Raw genomic sequence first — 27,737 nt, 5'->3', positions numbered from 1 at the left:
AAATACCTCTCCAGTCAGTTTTCCAAAGACATTTGGGTGGTCATTTTTGAAAACAGAATAATGGATGGATCTTGGTCTGTCCTTATGTTCCTTTCTAGTCAGATATCACCAGCTGGAATTTGAAATTGGGCTGGTTTAATGCTTACTAAGTGTTAGAATGAGACAGCCATGCAAGGCAGCCCTTTGCCTGGCAATGATGATGTTACAACCACAAGAGTTGGTACTGACAGTGTAAGACAAGGAAGGCTGAGATCTCAAAAGATTCTTAAAATATGATGGGAAATGTAAGGAAAGTACTGTCATGCTAGGGCTGAATTAAAGAAACCTCCCACCCCGCAGTTGCACTTACATATCTAGGCTTTGCATTCAGTTCCAGAGTTCAGTACACCTCACTCTTGGATTCACTCATACTTCAAACGCTCAAGAGGACTATAAAGCCACTTTTTAAAGTAACAAAAGCTTAGGGAAAAGTCCAACAACTGCAGGTGACAAGCACAGGTACATGAACAATCAATCTATTCTGCTGTCTCCTCAGGAGGCAGCAAAAATCAGAGAGAAATGGGACAGTTGGTCAACCATTTATTTGCTTCTTCTCCCTTATAATACCTATAAACAGCCCTTCCATCATGCATTTCTGCAATGAACATACACAAATAAAATGGCAGGCAAGGGAGAGAGCCTGAGGAGTAACTAGAATTACCAATGAAGTGCAGAAGATCACCCCCCCTTCTCAGAAGCCCAGTGCTCAACAGTCTATGCAATCCACCCAGGATCTGCCCCTAAGTTGCTGTGATCCATGTGACTTACTGCGATCCAGACTTCCTCAGGGCACTAAAAGTGGACCTTTACATAAAGATACAGCTGTGGTTCCCCTCTCCCCTGCAGGGCTCCATCACTTACCCTGTGCCACCTCCCTCCTCTCCACAACAGCTAGGCGGCATAATCCAGAACACTGCTTGCCATAGTGAGCCACAGAGAACAGGTGGCAGGGCCAGGGAGGGGTGGAAGGAACCACAGCCACCTTTGTTCTGGCTGCATCAGGGGATTTAAGAAAATGCACTTCTGGCAACCTACCGTTAAGGTCACTGGACGGCAGGTGGGGTGGGTTTCTGGTTTTGTGAATGCTCTAAAGCATGCAAGATTTTGGATTGTCCAAAGTATTCCAAGTCCTAATTTCATCATTTGCAAAACCAGTTCAACCCCGCACCCCACCCCCAAAAGTTCTTGCCAGGCAAATAAAAGGAGGGGGGGAGGGCGGATCCCATGACATCTCATGGAGGAGGCTGCTCATCAACACATTGCCTGAGTGAGCACTCAAGGATAGTAGAGAAAGCCACAGGGCAACTCTCTCCTCATCCCCACTTGGCCTCTTTAGAAGTCAACCCAAGCAAGTAACCCCAGCCATCTTCCTCGAATGGCTCCAACTTATGTGCCAGGCAAAGAAGAGATGAGGCTTCCAGGGAAGCAACTGGCCCCGTTGCTCCAGCAGAGAAGAATATCATGGGGGACTGAGCTGCAGGTTCAGGAGGTGGGTGGGAGGGATCAGCAGTTCCACGTTGACCTGTGGAGAGGGAGGCACAGCACACAGTAAGAGCTTGTTCCTCCTCAGCCCATCTGAAAGATTCACAAATCAGCACCAGCCCAGTCTTAAATAGAATGCAAAAACCAATTACTCTTGGGAGGGATGTGCGTGCTGAAAAATCTCCTATGTGGCAGCATTAACCGTGCCAAGAGCCTGTCCTCTGCAGGCTGTGGGCACGATGAGACAACTGTGTGCACACTTATCACCCCTACTTCCCCAGATTTCCAATCAATTGGGAGAACATGGAAACATTTCATTCATCATAGTGTGTAGAGAATGTACAGATGACTGACTCTGTATGGTCGCAGCCATCTCTCCCTCTCTCGCTGTCCTCCCACTGTTGCAACAAATGTGGCTACAGCCATTACCTGCTGAAATCCTGACCTCACATAAGAAAGTTCACTGCTAGATTAGCAGACACAATTGTAAAGATTAAAAGCATGCATTCTGTGAGAGGGTCCGAGTTCACTGGCCTTGCACACTCATTCTTCTGTACACGCTATACATGCCCCCCACCCCCCACAAACACACAATAGCTAAGAATGGGTCAGACTCCACCCTGAAGTTTAAGTAGCCACCACCTACTAAATGATTCTCTCCCTTCCCTGTCTCAGATTAATCCAAAGTCCCCTAGGCAAGGACTGTGTTACTATTTGTCTAGAGAGCAATGCTATACTTAGCAGGGGAGGAAGTGTAGGCCACAGGTGGCATCGAAAGGAAAGGGGATTGGGGACTGGGAGAGCTCTTCCTGATAGTCCATGTTAGTGACCAGACAGAGGTACAGACGATGTTTCCCTGCCCCTAGCTTTGGCTATTAGAAACTCTTCTCCTGCCAAAACAAACAGCCCATCCTGTGCAACTCAGCTCCTCCCCATGGATCTCATTCCTTTACTTACCGGGGAATGCAGGTACCGATGGAGCAGCATCCGCAGTTCCATGTTTCGCTTGTGTAGCCCATCTGTCTCCGTGATCAACTTGTCTCTTTGAGTCAGAATGTAACTGGACAGATGGGAGAGCAAGAATGGTCAAAAGGGCCTTTGGTACAGTATTGATAAGAGGAGTCCTTGGCTCCTCCTGTAGTGATCCTGTTCCCTTAGGAAAATTTAGATGGACTCTGAGCAATGGACGAGTCCTTCCTCAACAACTCAAAAAGTAATCCAATGAAAAAGCCAATGGAAAAAAGAGAGACTGTAGCTAGCAAAACAACACCAAAATCTGGCTACCAAAATAACCCCTGACACCCAACAGGTTTTGACTGCCCTTGGTTTTAAGGAAACAAGTATTCCCTTATCGCACCACCAGAGGCTGCTCTAGGCTCAGACATCTTGTGCAAGGAGTCCTCTTGGCAAAGACACAGAGTCTCTCTACATGTTATTAAGGGACGCTCAGCCAATTCCGCTCTGGTTTTGCTGGGAGAACAAGTACTGTAGGTTCCTTTGAATTGCCAATTTGGATTTAAGGTGTGAGAAAGTGTCTAGATCTGCATTTCAATGAATGGATGTGGGAGGTGGGGGAAACTGGGATACTTTTAGCAGGTGAGGAGGAACTGTGCGATCAAGTGCATGGAAAGTTGGAGGGGGACTCGTGAAATGAGGTTCACTTGAGTGTCCCTAGGTACTTAGTAACATGTAGAGAGGCTCACAGTCTGACTGAAACATTGCCTTCCAGGACTCTGCAGTTCCCACTTCATTGTCCCCGCAAAATATGAATGCAGGGACCTCCAGTCTCCATCACTCACTTATATTTCTGCAAGGCTTCTATGAGTGCATCCCACAGCTTCAGCTTTCCATCTGGAATGACGTGGGACAACATGTCCCAATAGTCAGAGTCCTTCGAGTTGTCTCGCTCTTCAGGCACTTTCTTCAAATTGGGGTGTTTCCTCCTAGAGGTGAGGAGGAAGGGCTTATTGGACTGGAAGTCGAGACATTCAAGCCAAATCCAAGTCACCTTCCAATTGTATCAATTGTCTGCCCATCTAGCTCCGGTGTGTCTGGGACCCCATCCATGTCTATTTTTAGCCTACCTTTCCTCCAAGGAGCTCAGTTCCCCCTCCTACATTTGATCCTCAAAACAGCCCTGCAAGGTAGGTTAGGGTGAATGGACCAAGTTTACCCAATAAGCTCAGTATCAGAGTAGGGATTTGAACCCAGGTATCCCCAGTCTCAGTCCTACACTCGGGCTCTTCAGACCCTCACCACTGCTCTCTACTAGCATAGGTAAAGACGGAGTCACACTACCAAAATGAAACCTCAGAGAACTGCCATGTTTCAGTATGCCAATAGGGGATCTCACTCCTTGCTCAGAAGTGAGCAACAATCGCAATGGTGACAGGACTGGCCAGCAAAGTTAGATATGGTGCCTCTTCTCTCACCCTGGTATCTCATCAAAATGGTCTCCTCCTTTATTTATCCCATTTTAGGTCACCCTTCTTCAAACGAACTCCTGGTGGCATACATGGAGTCATCACTGTTCTTTCCTCACCTGTGATGAAGGGAAGCAAGCACCCACCTGCAGGTGCCCCCAGGCACTCAGCTATACCATCAGAACCGCCCCTTCCTTCCATTCCAGCCCACGCCTCATCCTTTGACACCTTCCTTTCCTTCCCTCGCCATCTCAAATCAGCTCCTCCTCCACATTCAGTCATACCTTGGCTCCTTGAACTCCTGCACAAAAGCCTTGAGGGCCTTCAGGATGTCATTGGGGTGCATGTAGATAGTGGAGGGGTCTATGTTTGAGACCACGTGGCCCTTGGACTCCTCTTGTGTTAAAGAAGAGGCCTCTTCTTCACCAGTTGCTTCTGCATCTAGAGATGCTTCTTCGGAAGTTGCGTCTGCCATCACCCCTGGCTCCTATGTGACAATGAGAACTGCCTCAGCTATCTCCAGGCAGCTTGGAGGACTTATCCAGAATTTCAAGGGAGGATCCAGCCAAGGTTTATTAAGGACAGTCGAAAAGAGAAACTAGTGAGGGCGGCAAGGAACAGGGGAGGGCAAAAGCTTGGTGAAAAGTTACCAATACATAAATTTTATCGGTGATAAAACAAGTACAACTTGCATTGTCACAGACTGGAATGAAGCAAATCACATCATTCCCTGCTCCTGCATCTTCTTAGGACATTTATTTGCCCACAGGATGTTCAGTCAGTGGAACTGTTTGGCCAAGTCTTAAATTTAAACCTACCCACAACACAACACACACACACACTCACCATTACCTGAAAGGTCATCTGCCTAGCTTTGTACTTCATGAAGAAGTCTACCATGTAATACACATCATCTTCATTATCAACTGACAGGGCCTAGGGAGAGGCAGAGAAAGACTACAGGTCAGCTGGATCAGCGGCAGAAGCCCAGATAGCATGAACGCCAGTCCTCGCTTGGATGGGTAATCATCACCATCATTCCTTTCTGGGCAACTAAGGAAGGGAGAAGCCAGACACCTCAAACTTCCACAGGGAGTACATAGGTATCTAGTCAGTTGTTAAGGCATGTGTTCAATCATATCTCTTAAGTGTTTACCACAGTGGAAACCATATTGTAATTTATCTGAGAAGCCAACTCCTATCTTCCTGCCACAGCTTTGCTGGCAACAGAGAGGAAAACTGAGTACCAATCAAAGTCAAAGAGGGGTTCCGTGCATGTACGCTCAAGAAGAATGTGCCTGGTACTACAACAGATGATGTGTGTATGGAGAAGGAGGGCTTGCATGTTGTTAGGAGCTCACATACAGAGACACTGCATTGCTCACCACGGTTGATTCAGAGGCATCTTTATGGTGGAATCCAAGCCTATCCCCTGCTCCTGATAATCATTCTATCTAAAAAGGAAGGCTTTGCCCTTTCTCCAGCTATGCCCAATACTGCAGCCCAGAGTGGGAGCCATGAAGAGCCATTAGCCCGTATGTGTGTGGCTCTCCCCTTGGTTCCATCTCTCACATCACATCTTTATCCTTTACAGGCCAGGACTCACCTTTAATCCTCATCTGCTACTGGGGCCCCGCTTTTCAGTTTTTACTACCCACACCTGCCTTTCTGCTTATCTTCCCACCCACCCCCCATGCCTCTCCTGTAAGTCTTGCCTTTTTTTCTTAAAAAAAATACAAGAAAAAATAAGTGAAGACCAAGGCATTCGTTGAATAATGGAACCAGAGGAACTGGCCATTATAGGTTTACTTTACAGAAATAAAGAGTAGCTTTGAGGAGTGAAAAAGGTTTTCTTGAAGTTGTAGAGAGACCCAGACTTAAATTTCACTTCAGGCAAGAGAGCCAGAGTCAAGCCAGGCAAGCCCCCAGCAAAACTCAACCATCCGCTTGCCTGTGGGGTGCTCTTGACAGTCCCTGGTTCTCTGGCTTGGTTTCAGAGACTCTTCCATCAGAACCTGTCCTCGTATCTAGAGCTTTTCTCTTATAGAATCAGAACTCACCATGAAAATGGAGTCCAGCTTCATGAGGGTGCGGTCATGCTTCTCTAGAGGCTGGAGGAGACCCCGCAGCTTGCTCTCGATCACAAAACCCTGGCAAAAGAGGGAGAATTCCCCAGGGATCTTGGTAGAAAACTCTAGGTGGTTGATGTTGTGACTAATGTCTGGGTTAGACCTGGGAGGGGGGAGGGTGTGCAAACCCAGGAAGTGGCTATGGCAAAAGTCTATGGCAAACAGCTCCCAGACCTTCAACTTACTGACTCATCACACAGGAGCTCCAAGACGTGCTTAACAGTTGCAGGCGAGATGGACCAGATCCTTGGGACCTCTGATTCAGAGTCCAGAGTCTCCTTGATGCCCTCCTCAGGGGTTGCTTCCTTCTTATCTGGCGTACCATCTTCTGACTGGGTAGTAAGCTCCCATTCCATTCTGCTTGCTACAGGAAAGAGCAATGAGGCAGGAGAGCATTCAGAAGAGACCCCAAGACATACACAGATTAGAATTCCAGCTTGGACGGCATATTCCCTTCTTACACACATTCTTTCCAGACAAAAAAAGAACATTTCTTAAGGAGCTGATGTTCCAATCAGAAAGGGAAGAAGGATGCTGTGTGTGAGAATTCTGCAAGTTATGTACTAATGAATACAAAATTTGATACTTTGATGCACCACAGAGATGCCTGAAAGACGTGGGCAGAATCTGATGAAATCACAGGGGAGAAAGGGGGGCTGAGGAGACTTTTCCATGGTCAGGAGAGGGGGCTTCAGTGCCCTAGAGTGCTTGTTGCCCCTTCTCATATTTAACAGGGGCAGAAGAAGCATTTGCACAATACATGTAATTTCCTGCAGAAGAATGTAGATTATTTTGATGAGGGAACTCAGTCTCTCAGGAAATCTCACTTTTGTGTCTTTTGGACAAATGCAAGTTCTACCCTTCATTTCCAAGAAAAGTCTCTAAGCTCTTTGCCTTCCTTCATGACCCTCCAATGAAAACCAGAGATCATGGACTCAGACTACTTCAGGCTTTATACAAACAACTTCAATTTCCATTATACGGTAATAATGGTTAGACCTAGGAATCTCAGACCACAAAGTTCTCAGAGGGTGACCTTGGGTCGATCACTCTCTCAGCCCAACCTACCTCAAAGGGTTGTTGTGAGGACAAAATGGGGGGGGGGGCGAAATGTACACCACTCTGAGCTCCTTGGAGGCAGATGGAATAAAAATGTATAGACAGATGTAACAAAAGGAGGGCTATATACAATACATTATGCTCTTCAGAATAAAGTTGTGATTACACATACAATTTATTCTTGCAGTGGAATCTGAGGCTGCAATCCTAAACACACTTACAAAGGAACAAGTCCCATTAAAGTCAGTGAAGCTTACTTTTGAGTAAACATGCTTGGAGGAAACCACTGCTTACATTTCGATAACATCACCTCCTGGGCCAGCTCGGTGGCCGATTTCTTCTTCTTCTGACGTACAATAGGCCCCACGTTGCGCAGAAACCAGCTGTCCGGCTCCACCCAGGACAAGCCCAGCTGCTGCATGTTGATGACCCGGTCAGCATCTAGGGCTTTGCTGATCAGACCCTTGGCCTCCTCCTCATTCATCAGCCATACCTCCAAGAAGTGCTCAGCATCTACTATGGCAAAATGTCTGAGTAAAGAGAAAGGGGAAGTTCTGCAGCATGCAGCTTCATCCAGCTGGGATCGTGGTGGTAGACTGCAACCATCTGTCTCTACAAACTGCTGGGCACGAAACCTGGAAGCTGCTTGTGATATCAGGATGGGGTGGGATATCAATGGGTTGGATCAAATGGGCTTTTTATGCTGGAGAAAGAGGAAGGAGGGTCCCCCTTAGCCACCAAAAAGACAGCACTGGGGACCATGGGACCGATTTGGATAAAAGGTATGTGCAACGGGGGCCAGGATAAGGAAGGGAATTAGGTGAGACTGAGTGAAAATACCAACAGGATCTAACCCCAATGTATTTTACAACTTTCTCCTGCCAAAGCGCTCCTTCCTTTCCTATCCCCGTGCAGGCTGCCACACCTCATGGTTCTCTGCAGATCCTTGTATTGTTCCACAATGCGCTTGTAGTCAGCTGTCAAAGTCTGGTTCTCCTCACGGTACTGCTTGATCTGCCTGGCCAGTTTCATGCGCAAGTTGTTAAGCACGTCATGCAATCTGAAGGAGGACAAGAGAAGGTGTTGTGGCAAAGGCAGTAAAGACAAAGTAGCCAAGAAAACTAGTTCTTGAGGTTGGTCAGAGCTAGAACTGAAATGCCAGAAAGGGCTAGACACACCCATTGTAGCTGAGACCCCAGCTGAACTTGGCTTTGAGAAGTTCAGTCGGACAAAGCTCAAGAAAAGGGGGTAAGCAAAGTCCAGCATCTCTGCACAGGCTCCCTCTCTGCCCCTGGATACTCATAAGACCTGTAGTCTGAGGGGAAGGGGAGGAATGCACAGTCTGTGTGACTGATCACCCAAAAACCAGCCACCGGAAGAGCGAGTGGTCACAGTTTCTCAGAGCATGCACATTGTAGCCAAAATCCAGGGCAGAATTGGGCATGCTTAAATTCATCATTATCCCCTCTCCCAGGCAGTGATCCCAAAATGGAGCACTGAGGGAAAGGGGGAATTACCGATTAAGCTTCCTCTTCTGTTGTGATTTGATAATGGTATTCTCCTCATCTCGCTTCTTCAGCACCTGGAAGTTGTACTCCAGCTTCTCTTGGTTCAGCTGGTAGGTGGCTTTCATTTGCTGGAGCTGTTGCTCTAGGACCTGGCATTCAAAGGAAAAGGTTCACTAAGTCAAAGAGAAAGCTGCAAACATGACAAAACGTTCCCCAATGATGTTGCTCCAAATGACCACAGATTTTACATTTGCCTGGCCTGGCCTCAGAAAAAAATGGAAGTTAAATAGGAAACCTGTTCCACAAATTCAGAGCAATTCATGATGATGTCCCCCAGGCTAATATATGCAGTGAGATCTTCACTGCCCTGGTCAGAAACCAGGAGACTAAGCTGGGGGTGTGAGAAAAGGCATAAAAGGGCAAGAAGTTGGGTATGATTCACCTGAGGATCCAATGCTATGGGTCTATGAAAACCTCCAGATGAGAATCAAAACTTGCAGCATGGTGGCCCCATTTCTACTACTCATTCTCGTATCAAGTAATGATTCAAGGGATCTCCAAATCCTCAGGACACAGGGTCACAATGAAGCAATTCCTGACTACTAGATGTTAACATTTCCTGACCACAGCTAGTGAGCCACCCTGTGAATTAAGGAGCCTGCATGGAGGATTATCTGCAGAAGTGGCCCCTCTGCTTTCACATCATCCTTGGGTCAGTGTTCCCACAGCACTCAGAGGACCAGCACACAGGCTCCACGAGGCCATTCTCACGCCATACCTGCACGTCATGCTCCAGCTTGATCTTGATAACGTTGTATTCCTCGGCATCTTGCACCCGCAGCTGGTGCAACTCCCGCTCATATTCTTCCACCTTCTTAAAGCGGGCTATCATGAACTCCAACTAGGCCAGAAAGGATGAGTCTCATAAAGATCAGGACCCTGACAGGCTGCTGGGCCTGCCCAATAGTCTCTGCTCTGTCCTCATCAAATTACGACAGAAACCTGATCCTGGTCGCATCCCAGGCCATCCACCTTCTCACTACCAGGTGGAACCCCTTCCCGCCCCCCTGTGAAAATAGCAAGCAGAAAGCACATGCAAATTATCGAAAACTAGTAAAAAAGCCCGTTGTGGGAAAAATACAATCGGCTCTAGAAAGGGGAGGGTGGGCAAGCAGGCATTGCCTCCTCCTCCGTGACTGATCCTGGCCAGGTGAATGGGGGGTGGGGATTATCTCACAAGCTGCTCCTAATCCTGGCTGGTGAACGGGGGGGGGGGGTCTTGCCTTCTGCTCCATGCCTGATCCTGGCCGGGTGAAGGTGAGGACAGGCACTGCCACCTGCTCTGCTCTGGATGCCAGCTATGTGAAGGCGGGGGGCAGGCATTGCCGCCTGCTCTGCACCTGATCCCAGCCTGGGCTTCCCGCCATGGGACGCTCTCTGGAGGGATGGGCTGCCTTGCCTGGTCTTCCCTCCATGGCAGCGCCCTCTGGTGGTGCACCAGGGTAGGAAGTGAATTGTCTGGAACACACTTAGCCTTTTATATAGTAGGATGATTCCTGTTACCTTAAACACTGCATATAGTTCTATCTCCCCTGCCAAAAGGCTTGTCCTTCAAAGCCAACCAGTGAAGCACTTATACTTTTAGAAGGCTTCTTTTAAAGAGGGGAACAGGCTACTTTCCTGCCTCCCTCCCCTTACCTCTTGCTGGTTGAGGGCTTGCATGGCTTGCTCCCATTTCTTCTTGTTGCTTGTCAGTAGTTCATGGCGCTCCTGTTCAAAGGCCTTCTGAAAATGAGGGGGAGAAGTTAGTGGAATTCAGCAGAGCCCAGCCTCAGGATCAGTATGCAGTGCCACAGCCTAGATCTACAGCACAACTGACCACTTGAACCTGCCTTATATTAGGGATAGACTGCTGGTCTAACAAGGTCAGTACTGTCTAGCCAGTTTGGTGTAGTAGTTAAGAGCAGCAGGACTCTAATCTGGTGAACCAGGTTTGACTCCCCATTCCTCCACTTGAAGCCAACAGGGTGACCTTAGGTCAGTCACAGCTCTCTCAGAGCTCTCTCAGCCCCACCCACCTCACAGGGTGATTGTTGGGAGGATAATAATAGCATACTTTGTAAACCACTCTGAGTGGGTGTTAAGTTGTCTTGAAGGGTGGTATATAAATTGAATGTTTTTATTATTATTATACCAGGACTGGCAGTTACTCTTCAGGGTCTTTTAAATGAAGATGCCAAGGGTTGAAACTGGGACTTTCTGAATGCAAAGCAGAAAGATGCTCTATCACAGAACTATGGTTCCTCCTCCTAGTACTTCTAAGCACATGCAAAATGCATTTCTCTTGTCACAGCCTGTCTCCATGCATCAGGGATTTAAAAGTACAGTTTACATTAGCAGCCATTCATTGCAGGGGGCTGTCTTTGTTTTTCTTTTTATGTTACTCTGTTACTCTGGAAAAGTCACATGCACTACTGATGCAATAATTAACCCTGGCCCTGACTTCATTTTAGAAATTAAAGACAGGGGACAGGCATCCCACTACTAACTTCCTGCCTCTGCCTTCTCCCTTGCACAAAAAGCAATGGTTTTCTAAGCTGTGACTCTTCCCAAGCTTACTGCCTTGAATGGAAATCTTTCCTATGTTAATTGCAACCAATCCTTGGCAAAAGAGGTATTAGACCTTTCAAATGTGCCAGGAGTAGCCCTTCAAAGGCCCAGTCAATCCCTGGAAAACAGAAATGACTCCAGCAATTGACGTTCATTGTTCTAGGAAACTATCTCCTGCTGACTGAGCCCCACTCGCTCAGCTCTACGAAGCTGGCCATCTAGTCTTGGTCTCACTGTATTTTTAACTTGTCAGGCTTGGATACTTAAGGCAGAAAGGTGGAATAGAAATATAACTAAACAAGTAAATAAAAATGAAAAGCAAAATGAATTGGTCTTTTGTGTAGCTTCTGTTGTTTTCTTCTTTCTTTGACACCCTTTTCATCATATAAGAACACAACAGCCCCCTTCACACACACACACACACACTTTTGCTAAATAAAAGCTCAGAATGGGGCAGGGCAAGACTCCAGTACCTCGATCTGCAAGAGCTCTCGGCGGTAGTTTCTCATAATGTTCTTGATCTGCTCCTCCATTCGCTCCAGAAGAAGATTAACATCATCCGACTGCTTCTTGAGGTCCTTCACATACTGGTCATCTTTACTCTTCAACTCCTGGAGGGCAAAGCCAGTCAGGGGTTCACACATTACTCTTAGGACAACTGCACCCATCAGCTTCTTTATACTAAAAATCTATCTGAATTTTGCCCTAGTAAATCCTATGCTGGAGCAAATCCTTGTTTTCTTTATTTTTGCTTGATTGCGTGAATAGCCTCCATCTCACAAATTTACTTTGTTAAACAGAATGTCATTCAACAGCCTGCGTACCTAAGGGAGCATCTTCACCTAACCAGATCATAAACAGAAACCTAGCTCATCCTTCTGCCTTTTTCTGTTCAGAATATCTACTAATGGATTTTTATCGTACTCTTGCTCCAAGAAGCTCTAAGTGGCATACACCTTCCCCATTTTATCTTGAAAATAATCCTATGAAGTAGGTGAGGCTGAAAGATAAAGAGTGACCAGCCCAAATTTACCCAATGAGATTCCATGGCAGAGTGCCAGCTACCTGCTTTCCAGCCACTAAGTAGACATCAACTTTGCTTCCCAGGGCAACAATGGACCTGGCAAATGGCCAAAGTTCTAAAGGGCTTGGCAGGATGCACCTCCAAGGTCCTCCAAGGCCCATTCATGAGAAAACCAAATTTACTTTCTTATGCTTTACTGAGCTCTTGTGGGGAGTGAGGCGGAACTACCCCACTGCCCCACGAGCACTGTTCCATCTTGCCCTCTGAGGCCTCTAGGAACTGGCCAGTCCAAGTCTCCACTTGGCACATGCCACCCACCTGGTTCCTCCTGACTCTCTCAAGGCTTTCATCTCTTCTTTCTGGTACCATCCAAGGTCCTGCCTTGTGCCTGAATCTCCTGCTACCCCATGTCTGGTTACTGCAGGAACTTCTTGCTGCACTTGCACACCAGAATGGGTTTAGCCATTTGCCAACAGAACACTCCCCCTTCTCCTAGTTCCCATTTCAAAATAGTATGTTCAAGCAGTGGGGTACAAAGAACAGCCACCAGCATTTCAGAATTAAACAAGAATTCATTTTTGAAAAAGAAAAATATTCACACACACATACTTTTAAGCACTCAACAGATTGAGCAAGAGGTCACAAAAAAGAGTAAAAACACCATTCCTGCTACCCCATGTCCCTTGCTCTAGACATGCCCTAGCCAGATCTTATTCTAAGGCAGGATCTTTGACCTAGAAGTTATAGCCTTGGTTTAGAACTCCAGCCCCCATATGGCCAACGGTCACTACCTACAAGTAGCTCAGGTGTGTATTTCTTCTTCTGAGACAGAATCAACAAAGAGAGCTTTCCCTCTGTGCCAGGGGATTGCCCACCCTTCAGCAGGTCAAAGGCGGAGATCAAAGAAGCTTTTCCTGAAGCTACCAGAAAGAATCCTCTCTGGCATTCTAAACCTTCAAATCTCTTTTTCTAGGTGTCAGCTTCTAGCAGAAAGTCTTAGTTGGCCACTCCATTGTTTGCGGCCATGCAGGCTACCAGCATCTCATAAGGTATGGCCGGGTGTAGCGGGAAAGCAATTGACTCCCCACCCCCCGGCCGCCTGCTCTCAGCTAAGAGCAACTTTTTAAACTAGAGATATGATTTTGACCTCCAAAATAAAAAAAAACATTTCTCCACAGGGAGCATACAGCAAGACCTTCCCAGTTGTGGCACCCACTCTTGGGAATGCCTGTCTACGAAGCTTAGATTGATCCCTTCAATGTACAATTCTCATCATTATTTGGTTTTCTAAGCTCTTTCAAGAATGATAGGATTTGATTGCTCTATTTGTACTTAAATTGTTTACATTGTTCCTTCTATTGTGTTTTTACTATCTAATTTCACACTTTTTGTTGTCAACCTGAGCAATAATAACTTGAATTTTATATATGTGCTCTGTTAAATTGTTTTTATTGTTTTACATATATGTATTTTAAAAGTTGTTTTAATGCCTTGACTATTTACCACCTTGGAGCCCCTGAACTGGATGGAAATGTGGCATAAAAATAATTTAAATAAATAGTCAATAGTTGACAATCCTATGACGAAGTCCCACGTGGATCAAATCCAAGTAGATGTACTGAATGGGACAGCACCATTTATCATGCTGCAAAATTATACAGAGAGTCACTGATTTAAACACTCTTCTCTGGGAGATCATTTGAAAGACTTGGAAGCTATTAGCAACACCTCTCCCTTAAGCCTCTTTTCTCTAAATGAAACACACTTCTTGGTATGGAAGCTCCAATGACACCCCCTCCCCCAACTGCGACATTGTCCTCAGTCATATGGTGAACTGCCCTGGCCCTTCCACCTTACCTGCTGCAATTCACTGATGAGTTTGTTCTTCTCCTCAATCAACAGTGCACAATGCTGCTGCTGCAAGTTGAGTACATCCCACAAGTCTTGGGGGATGGTCTTCTCCTTGGCATTGCCCCACTTGGAGGTGATTTCATCAAACTTGTCCTGATTGGCCTTGGCTTCATTTTCCAGCTTCTCGAGCCTGCAATCAGCAAAGTCAATATGATAAGTTTGAAACGGTGGTCTCACTCATAGTGGCATAAAGCCATTGTGAACTGCTGGGCAGGGGGAGGGGGGCACAGTAAGCCAACGATCTGCAAAGATTTGCCATTGGCACATGGACCTCAGGTTTTTCATTCAGTGAGAACACTAAACTTGTCTCTTCGATATTTCTAAACAGTGGGTGTTCCAAGGACCAAGTATATTAGTATGCCAGACATGCTGCCAGGGCAAATGGCAGACTGCAGCTTTGCAAGGTCAGGGTAAATGGCACAGTGCTGCCAGTCTTAATGTATGTCATGCTGGCTGGTACATCCTTCTTGTGATGTGCCTTTCCCTCCACATTCATTCTAGCATAACAGCCACCACAGTGAAGGTACTGTCCCAAATACTCTGTGAGGCAGTGTGATCCACAAGTTGGGAACTTCATCTGGATCCAAACAGATCTTCAGAAAAGTCAGCCAACACAGAAATATAATGTAGGGAAACTGCACAAATCCATCCACACAGCTCATCACACTTTGATTAACAAGAGGAGACTAGCTTTCTGATCGGCACGTACCTTTCATGAAGATTGGAAGCCCAGAATGTTCAACGACTGCCACCTCCTGTTAAGTTCTAGGGCTGGGAAAGAGTCTTGAATCTTACAGCTTACCTCTGCCGACTCAGCTCCTCTTCCTCTGATCTCCTCTGTGTCTCCCGAGCATCAGCTGCCACCTGGATGTTTGTCACTAGTTGTGTGCCATCAATGAGTAGCTTGGCCAGTCTCTATACAGACAGGGGGCATGCCAAAAATATCTTAGGAAGTTATACTCCTAAATAAATAAAATTATTGAGGTGGTATCTTTTGCTGGACTAACCAACTGTTTAAAAGTATACATGCTTTCAAATTTCACTTATGGCTGCTGGCCAGAGTTCCTCTTGGGCAGAGCTGCCTGGTTCTTGCAGTTCTACAAAACTGTGAATATGCTCAGAGTTAAAGCGCAAGCAGCCTCAAATTAAATGTTGTGTGGATGTAAATTTGCAACTTTTAATTTTATTTTAAAACATTAGCCACCTTTTCTCCTCAGAGCCCAAGCTCACTAACAACATATTATAAACATGTATTCAACCAAACTTAACAATTCAGTACAAATACAGGAAGCATACACATATACACACATGTATATACAAGCACGTGGGGGGGGCAGGACACAAACATATTTAGAGCTCAAAACAAATAAATACATCAGAGAAATGCTCGCTGAAATAGTAAGGTTTTAACTGCCCATGTGAAGGCCTCTACCAAAGATCTCATAGGAGTCTTAGGAAGCTTGCTGAAGAGCAACAAAACCACTACTGAGAAGGCATGGAAGTGAGTAGTAGCTAAACATGCCACTCTCAGCTATAGTTTTAGAGGTGAAGGGCAGGCTTGTACAGGCGCTGAACTGATACTGGACTTCTGCTTTGAGGAATACCCCTTTCTTTAAACAGTCTTCTGCTTCTAACTCTGTGGCAAATGGCTCAACCACAATTCAGTACAATTCTCGCACTGAAATATGGAATTCTGCAGTGGGGGAGGATTTTAAACATATGCTAACTGGGATTATACAGCTACTCTTGTGATCTAAATGAAAGGCTGAGGCACATGCACAAGAAAATCACACAATAGGTTGGATCTCGTGGGAAAGATCTGCAGGTGCAAAAGCAGAAGTGATTTTTGTCAGTTCTCCCCCTGCTGTGGCAGCCCTTAAGTCCCTCTCCCATACAGCTCCCCCAGAAACAGCATTTCAGGTTGCAATGGAAGAGGGAGGCAGAGAAGTCATAGTTCCATGCACAAAATCTGAATGGGATCCAACCCAACATCATATCCCTGGGTAGTATCATTCAACTACTTGCAGGTGAATCAGAGAACTGCCTCCACTGATGAATCTTGCTTTCCATACAAGATAAAGTGATATGGAAGCCCTGAATGTAGCGCTAGATCATTGATGGTAATAGATTCACCCACACCAAGTGATTGTTGAATCCCACAGTCAGTCCAAGACAAGATCAAAGCAGAATGAGCTCAAGAGCAGATCCATTACTTAGTCCTAACCTGTCTGCTCTCTTCAATTTGTTTGTGGCTCCTGCTCTTTTCTTCCTCCACATGCCTCTTTGCATCTGGATCTTCTCCAAGGGCCTCCCTGGGGAAGGGAAACATCCAAAAACCTATTCTTAATACACTCACTTAAAGGTGCTACTGGACTCTTTTTGATTTTGCTACTACAGACTAACATGGCTAACTCCTCTGGATCGATCACCCTATAAGATACTACTAGAAATATGTCTAGGATTCCCAGAGCCAATATGAAACAACAGAGTTCAGAGATTCTGCCTCAGAAAGCAGAAACGTGGATGGAGATACAGCCTTAAGGAGAAGCAGGCTGTTTGGATTTTAGCTCTTGATAAAATGATTCAAGGAACAAAAAGAAAAAAAATCAACACATTCTTCACAAGGTGAGGACTGTCAAATCCAAAGGTTATCAGAAATCAGCTACATTAAAATCAAAAGTCACCTGTATCAAAAGTCTGCATGTGTCTATCACGACAAAAAATACTGGAATGCAATAGGCTGACTGTGCCATCATATGAATTGTCTGTTTTAAAAAAGTGGCTGAATCCTGGCAATTAAACAACTAATATGGAACCAAGGCAAGGCTGTAACAATTACAGTCGGGTCACACATGCGGCCAATTTGCATGGGGAACAGGGGACAATGACATCATCATGGAGCCAGCTCCAGGTGTAAGAAGGATGTCCAACTTCCAGGTGGTGGCTGGAGACTCCTAGAATTACAACTGAACTCCAGGGGATGGAGAGCAGTTCCCTGGAGAAAATTGTGCTTTGGAGGGTAATATAAATATTAATTATTACAATTATAATAATTATCAAAATATATTCATCAATATAGAAATTACATTCCAAGCATCCCATCCCAAGCATTACAATATCCAACTGAAACTAACAACGCTTTGTCTTATTGAAATCGACAATACTTACCATACTCTGGACATTGTTTGTAATGCTTAGAATGAGATGCTTGGAATGTAATTTCTACATTGATGAATATATTTTGATAATTGTAATAATTAATACACTACTATTTATATTTTGAATACAACTTTCATTCGGTCTTTACTTGGGAAGTGCTACCTTCACAATGGTCTGTATTGTTGTCATGCTCCCAGTCTGAGCAATTAAAGGGGGAAGCAGTCATAGGAATTTTGAAAAAAATGTTCTGAAAATAATCTCCTGTCCTTTCAATGGAAGCTATCCTGTCACAGGTAAAAAGCCTGTTCCAAGTGGAGGGGCGCACCTGGCTACAGTCCTACTGGAGACAGGTGATGGTCTGTCCTTGGTGGAGGGGAAGGGAGGTATGAGAGAAAGGTATGAGAGAAAAGGTTGTCAGCTCCCACTTGGGAAATTCTTGAAATTATGGGAGTGGTGCCTTGGAAGGATGGAGTGTGAGGAACGGGTGGGGGGAGGGGAGGAATGCCACAAAGCCCGGTCTCTGAAGCTGCTGCCTCCTCTGTGGCTTGGAGATCAATTGTCATTCCAACAGAACTCCAGGCCCTACCTTGAGGTTGGCAACTGTACGGAGGGTCAGAAGGCCCGAGCAGGGTCCTTCTTTGGGGAGGTCGCGGGGTGCCCCCCGCGACCTCCAAAGGACGGCTTCTCAAGGCATTGATAAATAATATAGGGAGGAGGTGGCGCCTTTCAGACAACGGCAATCCCGTCGGCGGGGCGCCTTTCCGAGGAAAAGCAGACCTGCGCTTGGCCTCGAGCCGGGCATTGATGCGGAGTCGGCGGGCGGCGATTCGCTCCTGCGGGTCGTCGGAGTTCAAATTGGGCACCCTGATGCGCGGGGTGCCGCCGCTGCCCCCAGGCACGCCGCTGCCGGTGGCCCCCTCCGAGTCCGGCTCGGCCTCCGGCCCCGCATCGGCCTCGCCGGCGCTCATCTCGGCCGGCACCCGCTCCGCTCCACCGCTGCAGGCCTCGCCGACCGCTGCTTTTGTTGCCGTGGCAACGGCGTGCCTCCGCGACTAGGATACGAGGCCGTGCGAGGCTCGCGTCCGACTGCGCATGCGTGCTATACCAGTGTCGTCCGTTCAGTTCCTCCCAAGATGCTGATGCTTTTTGAAGTAAAGCGCTTCCATTTTCTTTCTAGGGCCAACGCCTTCAAATTCACACATTACAGCCACATGTGAACGGGAGGAGGGGAGAGTGTCCCCTGCAACTAGAAAGCCTGGAATGGTCTTTAGGGAATCCTTAATTTCCCTCCAATTATGCTAAATAGATTAACAGAATTAAATAAATAAAACATTATTATTCTTGTCTCACAAGGAGTTTTCTTTCCACGTATTTTACTTTCAACTGTCTAAGAATCATATTGTAAAGGAAGGCAAGCATACATTAACTCATTTACTTTAGAGTAAAGATGCTGCTTGCAGGCGCTGGATATTTTAATGGCAGTCTGTTTTATTTGTATACTTCATTTATAGTTGAGATTCAAGGAGGATTACAGAATTAGCAATATAATAAAAGAAAACAGTATTACACAGTGTAATAGAGAATGGAATTGTCCAATATGCAATACAGTTTTTAAAACTGCTTAAAATTTTCCTCATGCCCTAACATACAGCCCGTAGCCAGGTCCATCTCGCACAATCACAACAAAGAAGTAATAGAAACAGTAGGGTTTCTGAAGATGGAAGGAGCAATTTTTGCAGGAAGCTGAAGTTGGTTACTTATTCCCAGTTCCTTATTCGCACTTCCTTATTCCTTATTCGTTATTCTCAAAGCCAAAGAAAAATATTGTGGGAAAACTGAAAAGCTCTACACTCCAAAATGAAGTTTGCAGGGGCACATATTATACACCTTCATATTCACAAGACTCAGCATTCTAAGTGGACCTATGCTGGGTCATCCTACAAAACCCAGATCTTGAGTAAACAGCTTCAAAATAGGATCCCCACAGAACAATTCAATAAGAATCTTTGGATCACCCCAAATCACATGCCCCTGAAGTCCAGAGCCTGTCCCCCACAAGAGGACATGTGCTGGTGCTGATCCAGTCTTTGGTTCTGGACCTAAGGCCTCACATGTGGCCTGCTTCCAAGCACCCAGTATTAGACCTTTTTTTGAATAGGGAAATGGGGAAAATATAAGCCTCCTGCAACCCCAAATAATCTTTGCTTCACCCCAAATCACACACCCCTGAACTCCAGAGCCTGTCCCCCACAAGAGGACATGTGCTGGTGCTGATCCAGTCTCTGGTTCTGGACCTCAGGCCTCACATGTGGCCTGCTTCCAAGCACCCATTATTACACATGGCTTTGACTATGGAACTGGTGAAAATATAAGCCCCCTGCAACCCCAAATAATCTTTGGATCACCCCAAATCACACACCCCTGAACTCCAGAGACTGTCCCCCACAAGAGGACATGTGCTGGTGCTGATCCAGTCTCTGGTTCTGGACCTAAGGCCTCGCATGTGGCCTGCTTCCAAGCACCCAATATTAGACTTTTTTTGAACAAGGAACTGGTGAAAATATAAGCCCCCTGCAACCCCAAATAATCTTTGGATCAAATCACACAGATCTGAACTCCAGAGACTGTCCCCCGCCGCAGCTCATATGCTGTTTCTGATCCATTCTCTAGTTTTAGAGCTGAGCGCTCCTATGTGGCATGCTGGCAAGAACCTTGTATTAGTCTAATATTGCGTGCTTGGAAGCAGGCCACATGTGAGGCCTGAGGTCCAGAACCAGAGACTGGATCAGCACCAGCACATGTCCTCTTGTGGGGGACAGGCCCTGGAGTTCAGGGGTGTGTGATTTGGGGTGAAGCAAAGATTATTTGGGGTTGCAGGAGGCTTATATTTTCCCCATTTCCCTATTCAAAAAAAGGTCTAATACTGGCTGCTTGGCAGCAGGCCACATGTGAGGCCTTAGGTCCAGAACCAGAGACTGGATCAGCACCAGCACATGTCCTCTTGTGGGGGACAGGCTCCGGAGTTCAGGGGTATGTGATTTGGGGTGATCCAAAGATTATTTGGGGTTGCAGGGGGCTTATAATTTCACCATTTCCTTATTCAAAAAAAGTCTAATATTGGGTGCTTGGAAGCAGGCCACATGCGAGGCCTTAGGTCCAGAACCAGAGCCTGGATCAGCACCAGCACATGTCCTCTTGTGGGGGACAGTCTCTGGAGTTCAGGGGTGTGTGATTTGGGGTGATCCAAAGATTATTTGGGGTTGCAGGGGGCTTATATTTTCACCAGTTCCATAGTCAAAGCCATGTGTAATAATGGGTGCTTGGAAGCAGGCCACATGTGAGGCCTGAGGTCCAGAACCAGAGACTGGATCAGTACCAGCACATGTCCTCTTGTGGGGGACAGTCTCTGGAGTTCAGGGGTGTGTGATTTGGGGTGATCCAAAGATTATTTGGGGTTGCAGGGGGCTTATATTTTCACCAGTTCCTTATTCAAAAAGATGTCTAATACTGGATGCTTGGTGGCAGGCCTCATGCGAGACCTTAGGTCCAGAACCAGAGACTGGATCAACACCAGCACATGTCCCCTTTTGGGGGACAGTCTCTGGAGTTCAGGGGTATGTGATTTGGGGTGATCCAAAGATTATTTGGTGTTGCAGGAGGCTTATATTTTCACCATTTGCTTATTCAAAAAATGTCTAATACTGGGTGCTTGGTGGCAGGCCACATGGAATGCCTGAGGTCCAGAACCAGAGACTGGATCAGCACCAGCTCATGTCCTCTTGTGGGGGACAGTCTCTGGAGTTCGGATCTGTTTGATTTTGGGTGATCCAAAGTTTTTTCCTGCTGCAGCTGCTGCCCCTTTCTTCTTATTGAATTGTTCTGGGGGGATCCTATTTTGAAGCTGTTTACTCAAGATCTGGGTTTTGTAGGATGACCCAGCATAGGTCCACTTAGAATGCTGAGTCTTGTGAATATGAAGGTGTATAATATGTGCCCCTGCAAACTTCATTTTGGAGTGTAGAGCTTTTCAGTTTTCCCACAATATTTTTCTTTGGCTTTGCGAATAACGAATAAGGAATAAGGAAGTGCGAATAAGGAACTGGGAATAAGTAACCAACTTCAGCTTCGTAGTTGGTTCCCAGTTCCCAGTTCCCAGTTCCACATATTATACACATCCATATTAATAAGACTCAGCACTCTAAGGGGACCTATACTGGGTCATCCTACAAAACCCAGATCTTGAGTAAACAGCTTCAAAATAGGATTCCCCCAGAACATTTCAATAAGAAAAAAGGGGCGGCAGCTGCAGCAGAAAAATACTTTAGTCACCCCAAATCACATAGATCTGAACTCAAGAGATTATCCCCTACAAGAGGACATGTGCTGTTGCTGATCCAGTTTCTGGTTCTGGACCTAAGGCCTCCTATGTGGCCTGCCTGGAAAAAAATTGTTTTAGGCATTGCTGTGAATAAGGAAGTGGGGAACTATAAGCCCTCTGAAACCGAAAACTCCAAATCACACACCCCTGAACTGGAGAGACTGTCCCCTACAAGAGGACATGTGCTGGTGCTGATGCAGTCTCTGGTTCTGGATATAAGTCTGGATATAAGTATTAAACATGGCTTTGAATAAGGAAGTGGGCGGGGCGGGGCGGGGGGCGTCGGGGGGAGCGGCGCAGCCGCGACCCCCTGGGGCCCGGTTGTCTGTCTTGGTCTTGGTCTTGGTCTTGGTCTTGGTCTTGGTCTTGGCCGCCCACCGCCCGCCGCCCGCAGGATCGGGATGGGGATGGGGATGTTTATTTTTGGCAACCTCTTCATGCAAAACTTAAAACTTTTGTGGTACAATGTTGTAATGTTATAAAAAGTTAAAAATTTCATAAAATTGTAATTTTACTAACAATCCAACTCAAATAAGTATATATATAATTCAAACAGTATTGCTTCTATAATCATATTAGGCATAAATATTAAACATAACTTTTTATCATTAAATAAAAAGTATTAAATACTCGGTAGTTTTATCTTAAATCTTGAGCAGCTTGAAACCTTCAAGTGAGAACTGAAAACACGTTTCTCTGTTTTAGAGAAACTTTTTGTCAGTACAAAATAAACAGGATGGATGTTTTTGTTGCACTCTACCACCCAGGAGACAGACTTCTCCTAAGAGTTTAATGGCTTCTTTCATTAACAAACGCTAGTCTTTTTCATTAAGTGAAGTATCAAAATATAAATGATTATTTAAATAAAACATAGAAAAATAGAACAGATGAACACAAGAATTAAGTTTCCTTACATTTTTAATGAAATCTAACTCAATCAGATTAACGATGAAATGCATTCAAGTTACCGTAGCATATATTACAAGGATAAGTTTCCTGCCTAGATCTTCATGAGATTTCTTTTGGCCAAAACCCTGATCTGCTATTTGGATTACCATTTTTATATATTATCTTATGCGGAAATCTAAGATCTTTTCATATGATAATATAGATAAATATCAAACCAATCATAATTTAATTATTTTTTACTATTTCCAATCATGTGACATTCTACCTAGCCAAAAGTACCACTATGCCCAGCTGCAAGGTAAGAGATATGGATAGTAAAAATGACAGGAAAAGTTACATGACCAGGTCATCCTTGGTCTCTGCTAACAATTACAGAACATTTATCTGATACTGTTCACTATTTTTAATTGGCTGTCAAAGATAAAGAAGCACAAGTTATACACCGTACTAGAAAAAGAACTACAGTGAAGTTCATACAGCGTTATTTAGAATGCATATGTTTCACTAAGTATGTGTTCTAAACCATAATCAGCAGTCTACTGGTTTGAATCCCACTACTGACATGAGCTCAGTAGGTGGCCTTGGGTCAGCCACTCCTCTCAGCCCCAGCTCCATTGTGGGGATAAGAATAACACTAACTTGTTCACTGCTCTGCGTGAGGCACTAATATGTGTAGAAGAGCGGTATATAAGCACAGATATTATTATTATTATTTATATTTCCATGACGCCATCCCTTGACCTGTGAAATTAAGTATTTTGATAAATATGAAAGTGATACAAAATATAAATGCATTGCATAATGTGTGAGTGTACATATACAAACTTTAAAAATTTTATTGGATAATACCGCAAAGCATGATTACTGAGAAAGCTGCTTTCACTGCTTTCAGTGTGGAGAGCTGCTTGTAGATCAAAACAACCTGGCGAGCTGTCTTCATGCAGAGTACACGATTCTCTTGGCTTTCAATTCTGCTTTCGTTCAGCACGGGTAAATCAATGTGTCAGCAGCAGTAAACATTTGTATCACTCCTCTCTGAATGAACTTTTAAATTTTACTTCCTATTGTATCAAAGCAATTAAAATTAACAATACAGTTACTAAGCTGCTAAGATCAATTAATGGCTCTTAGGCTTTATCTATTGATCTAGTGACATCTTCAAAACCCACTGGTAACAGACTATACATATTTCTCTTCTATCCACAATATATACACAAGGATTAATTACATATTCTTATCTTCTAAATTACATATTTAAATGACATATTCTTATCTCCTAAATTAATTAGTCAAACTCTTACATCAAGGATTGGTGACAAGTTGTGGACAGACTATGCTTGGACAGAATGTACACTGAGAATAAATGACATCAAATAAATTGAAAACTAAATAAATCACTTTTATTTAACAAATAAATTTCTTCTGAAGTCTCTTTAGAAATTAAACAATAGAAACAAACTATGTGGCATTCCTCAAATCCACGTGTAGGATGCTATGGAAGTGGTACTTAGAGGGAAATTAATCTCCATTGCCTCCTGTCATGAAGAGCAAAAAGAAAACATTAGAAATGAAATGATATCTAGAATAAGAAAACTAGAAGATGAACACAAAAGGCCACCCAATCTATAAACTTACTTGCTTGAAAATTAAAGGAAAAAACCTCATCACATTCTATACAAGCTATTAAAAGCACCCAGGAAAAACTCAAACTAATTCTGTAAATACTACCAAACCATTTGTACATCAGACAATCCTGACACTAATCACATTTTAAATTATTTATCGTCACAGGAAATTATTTGCAAAAAAACTCACAAGAACATAAACAATATCTTGACCAACAAATCACAACAGAAGATGTTACAGTCACTATCAAATCCTTGAAAAAAATAACAAAGCTTCAGACAGGGATGGATTCCCTGCCAAATTTTTACAAAAAAATACATTCACCTACTTTCAACTCCACTAACTGCCACATGCAACTCTGTTATGATAGGAGGTAGCATCCCTCTATCTTGGTCAGAGGCTGAAATAGTAGTTACTCCAAAAAAGGACAACGATATTACAAATAGTAAATCTTCGCAACCAATACCCTTACTGAATCAAGACCAAAAGATCTTTACCAGCATATTTGCCAAGAGATTGTCTAAATTTAAATAACCAACTACATTCACCTTGACCAGACTGGCTTTATGCCAATAAGGAATCATATTGACAATACACGTAACACTTTAACTATAATTAATTTCTGTGAAGCATACAAAATCCCTGCATTACTTCTGGCCTTTGATATAGAGAAGGCATTCAATTAAGCAGAGATACCATATCTAAAACTTTTACTTCAAAAATGGGTTTTGGCGACCAATTCTAAAATACCATTAATGCTCTTTATCTTTCTACAAAAGCTACAGTTAGGACCAGCAATGTACATTTGATAGATATCCATATAGCAAGGGGAACTAGACAAGGCTGTCCCCTTTGTATTGTCGAAGGCTTTCACGGCCGGAGAATGATGGTTGTGGGTTTTCCGGGCTGTATTGCCGTAGTCTTGGCATTGTAGTTCCTGACGTTTCTCCAGCAGCTGTGGCTGGCATCTTCAGAGGTGTAGCACCAAAGGATAGAGATCAGTGGTGACACTGAGAGATCTCTATCTTTTGGTGCTACACCTCTGAAGATGCCAGCCACAGCTGCTGGTGAAACGTCAGGAACTACAATGCCAAGACCACGGCAATACAGCCCAGAAAACCCACAACAACCATCGCTGTCCCCTTTCCCCATTTCTTTTTGCCATAACTATAGACAGGGCCGGTGCTACCATTAGACCAACTAGGCAGCCACCTTGGGCACAGACCTCAAGAGGGGCATAGTTTTATACAAATTACTTTCTTGAAAAAAATGCAACTGAGAAAACCTATTGAGCACCCCCTAAATGGTCCTGTCCACAGACATCAAGCAGCTCAAAAGCTCACGGTAACATTTTAATTTATTTATTTATTTATTTATTTATTTATTTATTTATTTATTTATTTATTTATTTTATACCCTCCCCTCCCCACAGATGGCCTAAGGGTGGCTAACATTAAAAAATACATTAAAATCACAGAAACATAAAATCAATAATATTTTTTTTAAATGATTAAAATAGTCCAGGAGCAGGCTATTTAAACAAATATTGGGAGTCCTTATACAAGCATGGCAGATGGCTGAGGGCAGCTCCGGAAGAAATGGTGGTCTTAGATGGAAGAAGATGGACACTCGCTGGCACTCAGCCAAAGGCCCAGCAGAACATCTCCGTTTTACAAGCCCTGCAAAACTGTAACAGGGCCCACAGGGCCCAGATCTCCAGCAGGAGAGCATTCCACCAGGCCAGGGCCAGGGCAGAAAAAGCCCTCGCCCTGGTTGAGGCCAGATGGATGTCCTTTGGGCCAGGGACCACCAGGAGTTGCTTGTATGCAGAGCACAACACCCTGCAGGGGACGTAATGGAGGAGGCGGTCCTGCAGGTATGGAGGTCCCAGTCCATGAAGGGCTTTAAATACCAAGGTTAACACCTTGAACTGGATCTGGAACTCCACTGGAAGCCAGTGCAGCTGGTACAGCACATGATGAATGTGCGCTTGGATGGGCGTTCCGGTAAGAACGCGTGCCGCTGCATTTTGGATCAGCTGTAACTTCCGGGTCAGGCCCAAGGGCGGTCCAGGATAGAGTGAGTTGCAGTAGTCTAGCCTGGAGGTGACCATTGCATGAATTACTGTGGCCAGGTCCTGGGGTGAAACATAGGGCGCCAGTTGCCTGCCCTGTCAAAGATGAAAAAAGGCAGACCTGGCAACAGTCATGACCTGGGCCTCCATTGAAAGTGTGGCATCCAAGGTCACACCCAGACTCCTCACCATCAGTGAAGGTTTCAATTCTACCCCATCGAGGGCTGGGAGCTGGTTCCCAGCTCGATTGCCCCATGATCCAGACACAGAACCTCTGTCTTCAGGGGATTCAATTTCAGGTGACTCTGATGTAACCATACCGTCACAGCCTCAAGACCCTTGACCAAGGAATCCAAAGGAAGATCGGACTGGCCATCTGTAATGATTCCAAGTAAATGTATCTTTAAATGCTTGATGAGACAGGTGAAGAGTGGGGCGTGAAGGAGATGGATGAGTGAGTGATATGATTGGTTGAGGACTGAGAGGGTGGGCGGAGTGAATGCAGTTTGAGACTGAGAGTAGAGAGAAAATTTTTAGTCAGAAGAAAACAGGCTAGCTGTGTGCTGCCTGAATATGTTGAAGTGTTTATGAGAGAAATATAACCTGTGTGGAACCTGAACTGAGCATGTTTGTGAAAGGACACTCAGTCAGGGAAAGAGAGGCCAGCTGTGTGAATGAGAGTAAATGAAGTAACTTTAAGAACCGAGAACTACGTTTATGAAACCGATACGCTTCTTGACTAAATAAAAGTTTATTTTTGTTTTGTTATATCCCAGTGTAGCTGTTATTGCTATATCCCATTCCTATCTTCAGGGCCACATAGAACCACGAAGGAGCCTGACGCTTAGGAACGTTACCAAAGGGAAAATTTAAGTAAAATATTTTGGAATAAAATATTCCTGGTGGCAGCAGACTACCCAGAGGGTTAAGGGATAGATTAAAAGAAAAGTCTACCCTAAAGAAAGTAAAAGTCATAACACCATATATCAGCAGATAGAGCTGAGTGTCATCCGCATACCGGTGACAACCTAGCCCAAAGCTGCGGGCTAACCGGGCAAGGGGGCACATATAGATGTTAAATAGCATCGGGGAAAGAATCGCCCCCTGAGGGATGCCACATACCAAAGAATGGTAAGCAGACATCTGTTTCCCGAGTGCCACCCTCTGTCCTAGATTGTGAAGGAAGGAGTTCAGCCATTGCAGGGCTGTTCCACGAATCCCCACATCGGCAAGTCAGTGGGTCAGAAGATTATGATTGACCATGTCAAATGCTGCTGTAAGATCTAAAAGTATCAGCAGTGCTGACCCACTCCGGTCCAGGTGTCGCCGCAGATCATCTGTGAGGGCAACCAGAGCCGTCCCTGTACCATGGCCAGGCCTGAAGCTGGACTGGAATGGATCCAGGA

General features: G+C 45.0%; 1 protein-coding gene across 1 annotated transcript; it reads right to left on the bottom strand.

Moving 5' to 3' along the window:
- Window positions 1–585: 585 nt before the first annotated feature.
- DRC1 (dynein regulatory complex subunit 1) lies at window positions 586–18,322 on the bottom strand. Its single transcript, XM_054987531.1, has 17 exons — window positions 18,122–18,322; window positions 16,410–16,497; window positions 14,988–15,100; window positions 14,132–14,315; window positions 11,724–11,861; window positions 10,339–10,425; window positions 9,419–9,541; window positions 8,650–8,789; window positions 8,058–8,192; window positions 7,427–7,662; window positions 6,259–6,437; window positions 6,005–6,094; window positions 4,797–4,880; window positions 4,229–4,431; window positions 3,321–3,464; window positions 2,479–2,581; window positions 586–1,561 (listed from the first exon to the last, which is right to left on the bottom strand). The coding sequence occupies exons 1-17, from the start codon at window positions 18,310–18,312 to the stop codon at window positions 1,499–1,501; spliced, it is 2,301 nt and encodes a 766-aa protein (XP_054843506.1). The 5' UTR covers window positions 18,313–18,322; the 3' UTR covers window positions 586–1,498.
- Window positions 18,323–27,737: the final 9,415 nt, after the last annotated feature.

This window comes from Eublepharis macularius, chromosome 1 (genome assembly GCF_028583425.1).
Source record: "Eublepharis macularius isolate TG4126 chromosome 1, MPM_Emac_v1.0, whole genome shotgun sequence".
Lineage (NCBI taxonomy): Eukaryota > Metazoa > Chordata > Lepidosauria > Squamata > Eublepharidae > Eublepharis > Eublepharis macularius.
This window is presented reverse-complemented; position numbering and strand designations above follow the sequence as displayed.

What these genes read in the sequence shown, in the direction of transcription:
- DRC1 (XM_054987531.1), bottom strand. Translation starts at nt 18,312, where the DNA reads ATGAGCGCCGGCGAGGCCGATGCGGGGCCGGAGGCCGAGCCGGACTCG. An exon ending in GAGAGCTCTTGCAGATCGAG is followed by an intron (nt 10,426 to 11,723) that starts GTACTGGAGTCT and finishes CCTCATTTTCAG; the next exon opens with AAGGCCTTTGAACAGGAGCG. An exon ending in ATCGGTACCTGCATTCCCCG is followed by an intron (nt 1,562 to 2,478) that starts GTAAGTAAAGGA and finishes CCCTCTCCACAG; the next exon opens with GTCAACGTGGAACTGCTGAT.